This window comes from Capricornis sumatraensis, chromosome 14 (assembly GCF_032405125.1).
Source record: "Capricornis sumatraensis isolate serow.1 chromosome 14, serow.2, whole genome shotgun sequence".
In the NCBI taxonomy this organism is placed as follows: Eukaryota; Metazoa; Chordata; class Mammalia; order Artiodactyla; family Bovidae; genus Capricornis; species Capricornis sumatraensis.
Genome location: NC_091082.1, coordinates 71,928,261 through 71,941,188, shown reverse-complemented (window position 1 = coordinate 71,941,188; position 12,928 = coordinate 71,928,261). Strand labels below are relative to the sequence as shown.

Below are 12,928 nucleotides of genomic sequence, written 5' to 3'. Positions count from 1 at the left end.
CGGCAGCAAAGCCAAGGCCACCTGCCCCCAGCGCCCATCGCCGCCAACCTAAGACCCCCCCCCCCCAGACTGGACCGCAGAGAAGCGTTTCTATGGAAACCCCCTAGGGATCACGTGACGGACCCGGAGGCCCAATCGCCTCTTACCTCTACCGGCGGCACCGCTTTGGGCCCTCCCTCCTGCCCCGCCCCCTCCCGCCCCCGCCTCTGTCGCCCCGCCCCTCCCCTTTCCCGCAGAGAGTCCGCACATGCGCGCTGCGTCCAGCGCGCTACCGCCCCAGCGCGCCCCGCTGTGGGGCGCGTGGGGGCGGCGTAGGAGGGTCGAGGAAGGCGCGAGCCTGAGAAGGAAGGAGCGCGGCCAGCGCGCAGGCCCAGAACCACCCGAGACGCGGCTGCCGGCTACGCCTCTGAGCGGAAGAGGGAAGTGGAGGCGCCAGTCTGCGGCTTCCAGCTGGGGCTGGGCTTGCTAAGGTCGAGGCAGCGTCTAGAGGAGGCCTCGGCCGCCGGTCCGGAGCGGGGATGTCGAAGAACACGGTGTCGTCGGCCCGGTTCCGGAAGGTGGACGTGGATGAGTACGACGAGAACAAGTTCGTGGATGAGGAAGACGGGGGCGACGGGCAGGCCGGGCCCGACGAGGGCGAGGTGGACTCCTGCCTGCGGCAATATCCTTCAGTTCGCTGGCCTTCGCGCCCCACCCGACCCCACCCGAACCGGCCCCTCTTCGGGGACCCAGCTGCGGGCAGGGCGTGAGGGCGGGGACCCCCGCTTCCGTGGGCTCCCTGTCGTGAGTGGGCAAGAGGGCTCTTCTATTTCTCCCGAGACCCCCGGGTCCCGCCCTCGGAAACTTACCTTCCCAGCGCGCCGTCCACGCCCCCGATTCCTCAGGTTGCGCCGGGAGTTCTCGCCTCCCGGGGACCGGCGGGGACGGCCGCGCCCTCGCGGCTCTGGTGCTGGTCAGTCGGGGAGCTGCAGGGAGCTTAAGTGGTCCTCTCAGATCGTATTTATCGGGTTTTCATTAGAACCCACGTCCGATCGGGAGGAGCGGGCATTTTTCTTCAGTGATTTTTTTTATTGTGGTGGTGGTTTTGTTGTGGCAGCGTTATTTCACGCCGGGAGACATGGGGCGGCTTGCAGAATTGAGGCCCTTCTGTCTGTCTTTTTAAGCTTGTGGACGCCTTTTTTTTTTTTTTTTTTTTTAAGAGGAAGGGATTTGACAAAATACAGGTTGCACAGAGTTGGTTAACCAGGGGAAAGGGAATGAGTACAAAACTGCTCAGAAAGAAGCTGGAAGCGTTTTACCTGCTAGACGGAAAATGCATGTAGAGAATCCCTGGAAATATTTTAAATAAACGCCAAAGAATAACATAGGAAAAAGTGAATCATTTGTACGAAACCGAATCATTTTGTAATGCTGGAATCGTTTCCGTTAAGTTAAAATGTGGCTGTCAGTTCCTGGTTTGGGTTTTGCATATTTGAATATTCATAACTTTGAGGGAGTATTTGCATCAGATCTTTTTTCGGGAAAATGTAAATGTTGCAATAACCAAGGCTGTCGTTTTAGAGATTGTCAATTACTGAATTCACTCATTTCTAATTATTCTTGGGTGTATTCATAAGATTAGGAAGGCTCTTTAGACTTTGCTCATCAGTGGCCTATTAAATTAAATGGGGAAATACATGAGTGAAAATATTTGGTAGCAGCCACAGCTGGTCTTACAGGCACCTAAAATACAGCATTAAACATTTATCAACATACAGATGTTTCTTTGATTTCCGTTACTTTCACAATCAGCTGTTGCTGTTTTGCATTATTTAACATACTTAAGTGTTTGGGGTGGAGGGGAGCAGTCTCATAAGTGAGCCAATCTGCAAATGGCACGCTTCTCTAGAAGTCCATTAAGCCTTGAAAATCACAGCCTGCCGCCAACCATAGTTTTTTCAGTCAGACCTTTTTCTTTAGAACATAAGTGGTGAAGATTATTCTGTGTAAAAACATTCTTCGTGATGCATAAATGATGTTTTGTGAGACTAACTTTTTTTAGGTGACGTGATGACTCTTCAATGGTACTGCTGTATCCCTATAGTGGATCTGCTTTTAAATCAATTCATCTTGAAATATAAAGATACTGTCCCTTCTTGTTTCAACAAGAAGAGACAAGCCCTGATCAGGCACTACAGATGGAGGAACAAGTGAACTCTGTGAGGTTTTCCTTTTAGGGCAATGACTGTACATTCTGACAGTGTGATTGGCCTTCTGTTCCTCATTCTTGCTAACTCACTGGTGCTTTCAAAGCAAGACTAAATTTAATAGGTGTGGCCTAAAGCAGTTTGAATGACCTTTATGAAATATGAGAGAAAATATTAAAAAACAGAAAAATTAAGCTGCCACCTACAGGTCATTATTTTATCTTCTGTAATGCCTCTTAACATCAATATTGAGAGATTGCTAATGTATATCATTCAGATTGCTAGAGTAATCTGCCAGCACTTTTCTACCAGCATTTCAGTTAATATAGAATATAATTCTAATCAAAGGATAGCCAGACAGTCTGTTTCATTTGGGGACCTAAATAATTCTGATATATATTTTAGAATTTTTTTAAATGTCACTCTGGATAATGTTTGCACATGTGTTTTACTGGAAAATGAAAGGTTATTAAGGTGCTCAGTTAATAGAGCCAAGGGTAAAACAGTTTTTGCCTTATTTTTTAAAAATTTAATGCTCTCTTTCATTTTCAGTATTTTATCTTTGATTGACATCCTTGAAACAAACATGTTGAATTTTCCAGTATTGAACGTAGCAACCATAGTAATTTTTCTTTCTATGCATAACACCAAATCTTAAGAACCAGTGGTTCCTGGGAGTTCCAGTGCTTTCCTGAGGGCTGCCCTTTGCTGCTATCCCCTTAACCTCCATCACAGGAAACATGACAGCTGCCCTACAGGCAGCTCTGAAAAACCCCCCCATCAACACCAAGAGTCAGGCAGTGAAGGTGAGTCACAGACAACACGCGATCTGTGCTGGCGTCTCAGCCTTCTTACCAGAACCCTCCAAAGTGTCACACAGTCAACAAATGTCTTAACTGTTTGCCATCTTTGACATAGAAGAGCTTACAATGTAGTTTGATAGGTGGAAAACCTATATAAAAAATTAGTGCTCCAACATTGAGTTGTGATAACGCTGCGTGGTAGGTAGACTTAAGTTCTAATGACCGAGACATCTGTGTGTTTTCAGAGGAGGCCACTCAGGTCGAATTTGAGCAAAGGCTTGAAGAACAAGTGAAACTTTCACAAAATAAACACATGCTACTTGCTTTTGAAAGATTTTTTAGAATTCTACCATTCTCATAGAATTAAATTCTAATATTTAATTCTGTTAAATATTATTGAAAACTCAGAAATGTGGGGGAATAAAAATAATTATAATCCCATACCTGTAGATAATCATTACTTTTTGTTGTTGCTATATGCTTATAGAGTTTTTCTATGAGTTTTTCTTTTAATTAAAATGGATAAACTGCTTTTCATCTGTATAGCAGCATACATGAACAGCTTTACTTGGTAATAAGTTTATTTCTATAATATCTTTTTTAACATCTGTATTTTGATAATCCTGCAGTTTAGTTATATATAAACTTTCATCATATATTTATTGACTTTTTTTCCTGTCATAAATAGTATTGAAATGAACAATTCTTGGTAAAGTCTGAATTGTTTCCTTTGAATAAATTTCTGGAAGTGAATGGCTGGATTTTAGACTGCACATTTTTTTAAGGCTACATATGGTATTGCCATACTACCCTTCAGAAAAGTTGTAAAATTACATTGCCTCTTAACCATCTTTCAGTAATTCTTAAGAACCTATTTACTTAATTGTTTAAAGCCCAGATTAAATTTTTTTTTCTTTTTCTTTTTTCAGATTAAATTTTAATGTTTAGTTCTGTTAAGTATTGTAGAAAGCTCAGAAATATGGGGGAATAAAAAATGTAATCGTCCATAATCCCACACCCAGAGCATTGACCCCCCACTGTCCATAGCCATTCACACATCCTAGGAGCCCCAAGTATCTCCTTAGTTAAATACTAGTAAATAATAACTTAGGTAAATGCATTATTATCTAGGCAACATAATCTTTTATAAGAGGAAATGCTTCTTTGGTTTTTAAAAGTGAGTAACGTCATTGAAATTTCGTTTTACCACCTTCTGCTTTTTTGTGGGTGTTTTTTTTTAATCAGAGCGTGTGGGTGGGAGGTTATAGCTCTCCATACAAGGATATTTTTCTAAACGGATAATTGCATAGTCTTTAAACTGAAGACAGCAACAGGTGGTAGAAGCATACTGTAAGATCATGACCGGTTGGAATGCAGAAGGTATCACTTTGTGTTGAATAGAAAGAGAAACATTGTTGAAAGGGGAAATTAAGTGTTCTGTGTACTTGGCTTGCTAGGTGAAAAGCAACTGCTGTTGGAGCAGTCATTCATCAAAGAAAAAGATCATTATAAATGAAGACCACTCTAATACCTATAGTCACTTGACTATAGATATGAAATGAAAAATAAGTTTTAGAAACTTAAATTTTTATTTATTAACATTTCTGAAGGATGCTTCAGGGTAGAACTATAATTCAGCTTCCTTCTTTTGGTCTATTTTTTTTAAATCAAGAAGTGAAATGTATTGATTTAATACATTGATAATTTGTTACATCTATCTGTAAGTAAACCCTTTCAGCTCTACCTTCAAATATGTCGAGACTCTGTCTGCTGCTGGCTGCCTCTGCTGCTGCCATGCCAGCCAAAACCAGCCTGTCTTGGTGCAGGAACTTCCAAGCTGGCCTCCAGGCTTCTGTCTCCTGCTCCCCCCACCCTCCTGCTGCCCCGAGCTTATTTTCAATATGACAGCCAGCTGGTCCTGTTAAAATCTAAGTCAGATGACATCACTCTTCTTAGAAAGAAAGAAAGTGAAAGTGAAGTCGCTCAGTACCGTAGCCTACCAGGCTCCTCCCTCCATGGGATTCTCCAGGCAAGAGTACTGGAGTGGGTTGCCATTTCCTTCTCCAGGGGATCTTCCTGACCCAGGGATCCAACTCAGGTCTCCTGCATTCCAGGAAGACGCTTTAACCTCTGAGCCACCAGGGAAGCCCAACAGCTTCTCATTTCTGTGACTGGAGGCCAGAGTTCTCATAAGGGCCTGCAGGGTTTACGCATTCTGTCTTCCTACTGCCTCTCTGACTTCCTGCCCTGCACTCCACTCCAGCCCCCTTCATTTTCTTGCTGTCCCTTGAGCACACTGAACACACGCTAGCAGCAGTTACTCTTCTCTCCCTGAAATGTTTGCCTCAGATACACCCAAGGTGTCCTCTTCCTTTCTTCAGGTCTCTACCCAAATGTCACATTCGCAGTGCAGCCTTTCTAAAAACTGGAACTCCCCAACACAAAAATGAGACTGAACGATCTGTTGTTTATTTACCCTCAGGATCGCGCAGGCAGCATTGTCTTGAAGGTGCTCATCTCTTTTAAAGCTAACGATATTGAAAAAGCAGTTCAATCCCTGGACAAGAATGGTGTGGATCTCCTAATGAAGTATATTTATAAAGGCTTTGAGAGCCCCTCTGACAATAGCAGTGCTGTGTTATTGCAGTGGCATGAAAAGGTAAGTCATGAATTATACAATCTGTATGACTGGTTCCTTTGTAATGGAAAAAACATTGACAACCTCTAGCCTAAATACCTGTTTTGACTCTTTGGTTATACATTGGTTGTTACTACAAATAAATGCATGAAAATGAAAGTTTAGATTTATGCTTACTAGCCTTGGTCTTGAGATGCTGATTTGAATTCTTTAACAATTGCCAAAAGGTGGAAAACCCACGCATCCATGAACAGACGAACGTGCATGCATGCATGTGCAGTCGCTCTGCTCATTCATGTCCAACTTCGCAACCCCATGAACTGTAGCCCACCAGGCTCCTCTCCATCAGATCTTTCAGGCAAGCATACTGGAGTGGGTTGCCATTTTCTCCTCCAGGGTATTAGCCCACATCTCCTGCATTGCAAGTGGATTCTTTACCACTGAGCCATCAGGGATGCCCAAACAGATGAACAGAATCTGACAACAGACATACAAGGGAATATTACTTAACCAGAAAATGTTTATCTACATGGTACAGCATGAATGAACCTTGAAAACATTATGCAAAGTGAAATAAACCAGATACAAAAAGACACAAAATACTGTGATTCCACTGGTGGCTCAGATGGTAAGAGCGTCTGCCTACAATGCAGGAAACCTGGGTTCGATCCCTGGGTTGGGAAGATCCCCTGGAGAAGGAAATGGCAACCCACTCCAGTATTCTTGCCTGGAAAATTCCATGGACAGAGGAGCCTGGTAGGCTACAGTCCATGGGGTCGCAAAGAGTCGGACATGACTGAGCGACTTCACTTCACTTCACTTCCACTTGCATGAAATATCTAGAATAGGCAGGTTCATAGAGACAGAAAATGGATTAGAAATTACCAGTGCCTGGGGAGAAGGGAGACTGGAGAGTTATTGCTTGATGGGTACAGAGTTTCTGTTTGGAGAGATGGGAAAGTATTGTAAATAGATAGTGGTGATGGCTATACAATATTTAAATGTAATTAATGCCACTGAATTTTATATTTAAAGATGGCTAATGTGGCAAATTTTATGTTACATATTTTATCACAGTTCTAAAAAATGAAATCAGGAGTAGGATCAAGAATTCTTAAATTTTTTTTTTTTCTTTTTTCATGCATTTTGCTTTGCAGTATTAGCAGATGCTGGTACACTATCCATCCCCCCAGCCCCTCCTCTCCCAAAAAAAAGGCTATGGAGGATTTTTAGCTTTAGGTGAAAAATTGGTAAGGTAATTTTTAATACCCAACTCTTACATTATATTGATAATATTTGAATAAAACCAACCACAGATAAGTGTATATTCTCTAACATGTTACAGTTACCAAAAACTCAGTTTTTCAGAATCTATTGTCTGGATATCTGAGTGAAAACACACTTACAATGTATGAACAGGTAGCAGAACTTACTGTTTAACCTGGATCAAGTCACTTCATTCTTCATACATTGTCAAATAAAAAGAGCTAACTTTTGTGGATAGGATTATTATAACTCTCACTTTTCCCAAGACAGCCCAAGTTTATGCCTGTTTCAACATAATTATGAATAGTTCCCTTTTACTCTTCAGTGTATCAATTTGGAGAGTAATTCATATAGTCATCGTGTTCATGGAGTACTTCCTATTCATCAGCCACTGTATCCTTTTTTTAATTGAGGTCTAATTGCTTTGTACAGCCACTATACTTTCAGTTTCTGTTTCATGTGATCCTTATAGCAACCCTATGAGATATAGAAACATCTTTATTGTCCTCAGTTCACAGATGAAAGAGCCAGCTTTGAAACCTATCATTTGAAACCTATCATCCTAGTTTCAGTATACTTTCAGGATCATACCAAACATCAACTGAGTGCTTCTTGTATTCCAAGCACTTTATAAATGTTAACTCAATTAACTAATCCTCATAAAATACTATGGAGGAATGCTAATTACTTCCCTTTTTCACATGGGGAACTGAGGCATGTGTCAAGCCTTCTTTTCTTCCTAACAGTCACCAGTTTTTCCCAGCCTTATCCCCTAAATACTTCTTAGATCGTCCACTCAACCATCTCTAATGCAGCTGTTCTCAGCCTCTCTCACAGTTTGTTGCCAGGGTTTCCTAAAATGGTCTCTTGGCTATCAGTTTTTCCTCCCTCAAATCTGTTCTCCACCCAGTTGCCAGAATGATCTCTCTAGTGTCCGGATCTACCCTTGTAAGTCCCCTGCAGAACTGAGTCCAAATTCCCGGGTCCAGCCTCATCTTCCATGTTGTTCTTCCCCACATGCTGTAGCAGTAAGCATAGTAATGTGTTATGGTAGCTGGACATACCATAATATTCCACACCTCTATAGCTTTGCTTATGATTTTCACTCTGCCCCTGAGCCTCCTTATCCTTTTATGTCAGTCTGTCACCTACTTATCCACTGAATGTGTCATTTTCTCGAGGAAGCTGTAAGCTCACCATTCCACTTTCCTCTGCACCCTCAGGGTGTGTATACGCCCCTCCTCTGTGCTTTCCTAGCACCCACAGCATAGCTCTAAATAGCCTATGGATATGTCTGTCTCTTCCCTGTCTCGATGTATTTGTTCACTTCTGTACCCCCAGCCTCTAGCGCAGTACCCAATACACACAGGTGTTTCCGTGAGTGTGTTTGAGCACAAGCAAACCAGAGCTTCAGATTCCTAATACTTAATCACAACTTCCAGTTTTTCCAGGTAATGTCAAAGTTCCTAAGTTCTTAGCTATTAAGTAGTATTTTCTTAGCTTGAGAAAAGAAAAATCTGACAAACTCCGAGTGCTTTAAACTGGAGCTTAGTACGGTCGAACCCAGTTTGAATTTCTTCCTGGCACTGCTGAGAATAAGAGCAGCATGAAATATCCTAAATTTAAATTCATGGTGAGATTTAAATTTATGGGCTTCCCTGGTGACTCAGAGGTTAAAGCATTTGCCTGCAATGCAGGAGACCTGGGTTTGATCCCTGGGTCGGGAAGATCCCCTGGAAAAGGAAATGGCAACCCACTCCAGTACTCTTGCCTGGAGAACCCCATGGACGGAGGACCCTGGTGGGCTACAATCCACAGGGTCGCAAAGAGTCGGACACGACTGAGCGACTTCACTTTCTCTTTCACTTTCTATATTTAAATGTATACCCTAACCCCAGTCCTAACCTGTTTTTGGCAAGAACATCATGCTGCAGATCTCTAAGAACATACTGTTATCTGAGAACAACACACTAGAATGTCAACTAGCACCTCAGTAGAAGGTGAGTGCCTGAGAGCAGGCACTCAAAAGGATTTTTGGTTGTTGCTGTTTCTGTGTCCCCAGTGCCATGAACAGTGCCTGGCCCATAATAGGTGCTCGAGAAATACTTGTTAAAAAAATTAGCGAATCCAAAATCAGTTGCTGCACACGCCCTTCCTTGAAGAAAAATGTTTTACTTGGTGTGAGAACTGAGCCTTTACGATTCTGTCCATACTGACATTTTGGTTTGTGTTTAGGCGCTTGCTGCTGGAGGAGTGGGGTCCATCGTTCGAGTCTTGACTGCAAGGAAAACCGTGTAGTCCGGCGGGAACTGGATTTCTCCCATGGGGTGGGAGTTGCTGGCACCAAGACCAAAACAACCAAATGCCACCGCTGCCCTGCGGGTAGCATCTGTTCCTCTCAGCTTTGCCTTCTTGCTTCCTTTTCATATCTATACAGAAGAAAATTACATACATATCAGTTTTCCCTAAATGAAAATTGGGATACGATAAAAGAAATATTTCAACAAGAGTGTGTCATGATCTCAGAATGATTTCAGTGACGTGGATTCCATTCTGTACATAGCATAATTTACACTCAACTTTAATTGTGCAATTGTTCCCCTATTGGCTGGGTTTTCCTTTGTTTGTTGTTTGTTTTTTGGGAGGGGTTTTTTGGCTTTGACTAATAGTGAGAAATTTGATCAGAATTGGAGGCCAGTTTCTTAACTCATTGCTAGCCAGGAAATGATCTCTATATATTTAAAAAAAATGTTTGAGAGACTGTCAGCTATTAACATTGCAAAACTGGACCAAACTTCCCTTATTTAAATGAACTGTGTCTCTGGAACAGGCGGTGGCTGAACGCCATGGCCAAGTCCAGCTCTGTCTCTGCTTCCCTCCAGATGATGTGCATTCAGGTCTGCTTTCTCCTCTCCGCATCCCGGAATCGTGGCCTCTGAGCTTCTGTGTGGCCACCCAGGGTACAGAGCAGCGAATCTTGTTCTACACAAATGCATCTGTAAAATGCCAGAGCCTGTTTGGCACGAGCATAAACTTTGTTTTCCAATAATATGACCCTATTTGGGGAAACTACTCCAAATCAGAAAAGATGTGGAAACTATGATGTAGTTCAAACTCTGGGCAGCCTCTGAATGAAGAGAGATTTTCTTTAGACTTATAGTAGCTGCCTTCGACATCATGAGGTATATAACTAGTATTTAATATGTCCTATCAATGTCTTCTTCAGTGTGTTCTTCAGGGTAATTGGGACCTCAAAGGATTTGGTTCGGATCCAAATACATACACATTCTGTATTTTAGGTCAGTGTTTTTTTAAAAAAAGAAAATACCACACATCGAAAAGTGTTTACTTTGTTGGACAAACCAAACGTATTCTCAAAAAATGACCGGTGCTTATGAAAAATTATAATTATTCAGTAGCTCTAAAGCAAACCACCTGAATGCTTATGACCAAGCGGGAAATCAGAGTGTATCTAGTATTTACATCTGACACCAGTTTCATAATCACTGACCTGTGTGAAAACTGGTGCAGAAATTCTGTAAACTCTTTGCTGTTTTTGATACCTGCTTTTTGTTCTGTTTTGTAAAAATGATAATCTTCAGAAAATAAATTGTCAGTGTTGAATAATTTATTTTTGTCTTACTTTAATACTTATGAAGGCATAGTTAATGAAGAGGAAAGATTTCCTTTTTTACCACCAGGTTATTATACTCTTTGACAAGAACAAATTTTGCATAGAAGGTTTATATGACTACTTTATTCAAATATAAGATAGTAGAGAAGAGGAAAGAGTCATTAAATGTTAATAATGAAGTGATTATTAAAATCACTCACTCTGGAGTGATTCCATAGCTCTTTAGAAGCCTGATGAACACCACTCCCAGCTCCCAAGCTCTTTGTTACACCTCTCATCTACTATCCTTATCTACTCAAGGCATTCTCTCTTTTACCACTACACCTGACAAGATTCCTATGTCAAAGCTTTAGAAATTTACAAGCAGTTCAGAGGGCTATGAGTAAGACACACTAAACTATAGATAACACAGGTGGTCGAGTAGGTATAACAACCACATACAAACTTTAAATGAAAACAAGTGATATTGCAACAGTGGTGGTTTAGTTACTAAGTCGTGTCCGACTTGTGATCCCGTGGACTTGGAACCTGCCAGGCTCCTCTGACCATGGGATTCTCCAGGCAAGAATACTGGAGCGGGTTGCCATTTCCTTCTCTAGGGGATCTTCCCAATCTAGGAATCGAACCTAGTTCTTCTGCCTTGCAGGCAGATTCTTTACCGACTGAGCTACGAGGGAAGCCCAAATGGCAATACTTTTTCATAAAATCCTTCTTAATACCTCTTCCATGACTATAGCGTTGGAGGAAATTCCAGAATTCTATATTTTATAGTCATAAGAATGATTGTACTCAAAATTTGCCAACAGCTTTTCTCAGGAGAAACTATATAACAAATAGAACAGCATCAGTATGGAGTCAGAATGCATGCCAGCTGAAAACAAGTGGCTCGACTGATGCGTCTCAGCTAAGCATCAGCCCAAGTGATGCTGACCGTGACAGAGCACCATCCTGAAAAGAGTGAGAAGCATGAATTGTGGGAAAAAGATAAATGCTAAGGGGCCCTCTGAGCACCTATGCCCTTCTACTTCAATCCCGGTGGTTTTATTTGTTTTTAACTATTTTTGTGTGTTTTGTCTTTGCCACTTTTAAGGGGGGGAAACGGCACACAGACCCTTTGTTGGGGCTTCCCTGGTGGCTCAGTGGTAGAGAAGCAGCCTGCCAGTGCAGGAGACACAGGTTCAATCTGTGGGTCGGCAAGACGCCCTGAAGAAGGAAATGGCAACCTACTGCCATATTCTTGCCTGGAAAACTCCATGAACAGAGGAGCCTGGTGGGCTTCAGTCCATGGGGTCACAGGAGAGTCAGACGCAACTTAGTGACTAAACAACAACAAGCCTTTGTTAGTTGTTCAGTAACAGCACTGTTTAGGTAACAGTCACTTGATCGTAAGTATGATGAGGTGTTAGAGAAATCCAGCAACACAAAGGTGAAATCCATCTGGAGATGGGACACATTAACTGAGTCTTTTTAAAGCATGTACCGTGTTCCCCAGGATCACTAAGTACATAGTGGAAGAGTAACGTCTGGATCTTGCTCACAAGTTGCTTTCAGCCTCATTGGGAAGTAAGGCTTAAGCATTCTAAAGTTAATGTCATATAATGTAGTATTATGCCCCTTAACTGTTGATCCCGAGAAGGGCCAGCACCTGTCTTCCTGGGAGAACTAGCTGGGAAAACTGGCTGTCCCACCCCAAACAAAGACAAGAAGACACCAAAGCAGAATGGTCCTTGGGGCCCCTTCCCTCCAGCTCCAGGGGTTTCCCTGATAGCTCAGTTGGTAAAGAATCCACCTACAATGCAGGAGATCCTGGTTCGACTCCTGGGTTGGGAAGATCCCCTGGAGACGGGATAGGCTACCCACTCCAGTATTCTTGGGCTTCCCTTGTGGCTCAGCTGGTAAAAAATCAGCCTTCAATGCAGGAGACCTGGGTTTGATCCCTGGGTTGGGAAGATTCCCTGAAGAAGGGAAAGGCTACCCACTGCAGTATTCTGGCCTGGAGAATTCCATGGACTCTACAGTCCATGGGGTCACAAAGGGTTGGACACTACTGAGCGACTTTCACTTCACTCCGTCCAGCAGGAGATGCTGTTCCCAACTTGTCATCCTTCTATTACTTAATGTCTGAACAAACTCTTTGGGGCCTGCTTCTTCCTCTAGAAGTAGGAAGTGTGCTCCTAGGCCAAAGCTTCCCAAAGAGGTGTCTGTTCATCCCTAGGGGTTCTGCAAATGAGTTCTTGGGCACCTGCCAATTCTGAAGAAGATTTTACAATGTGTCCCCAGGGACTTCCAGTTGTCCAGTGGCTAAGACAACATGCTGCCAATGTGGGGGGGCCTGGTTCGATCCCTGGTCAGGAAGCTATGTCCCACATGACATGACTGAGTTTGCTTGCCCCAACTACAA

At 42.8% G+C, this 12,928-nt stretch overlaps 1 protein-coding gene across 2 annotated transcripts; it reads left to right on the top strand.

Annotated features, from left to right (window-relative positions):
- Positions 1-283: 283 nt before the first annotated feature.
- Positions 284-10,493, top strand: ARPC5 (actin related protein 2/3 complex subunit 5). Of its 2 annotated transcripts, none has more exons than XM_068985992.1 (4): positions 284-661; positions 2,920-2,992; positions 5,472-5,648; positions 9,129-10,493. In XM_068985992.1, the coding sequence occupies exons 1-4, from the start codon at positions 519-521 to the stop codon at positions 9,189-9,191; spliced, it is 456 nt and encodes a 151-aa protein (XP_068842093.1). In that variant the 5' UTR covers positions 284-518; the 3' UTR covers positions 9,192-10,493. The 2 variants fall into 2 exon arrangements, with proteins under 2 accessions (XP_068842093.1, XP_068842092.1); XM_068985991.1 differs by having other exon boundaries at positions 2,911-2,992.
- Positions 10,494-12,928: the final 2,435 nt, after the last annotated feature.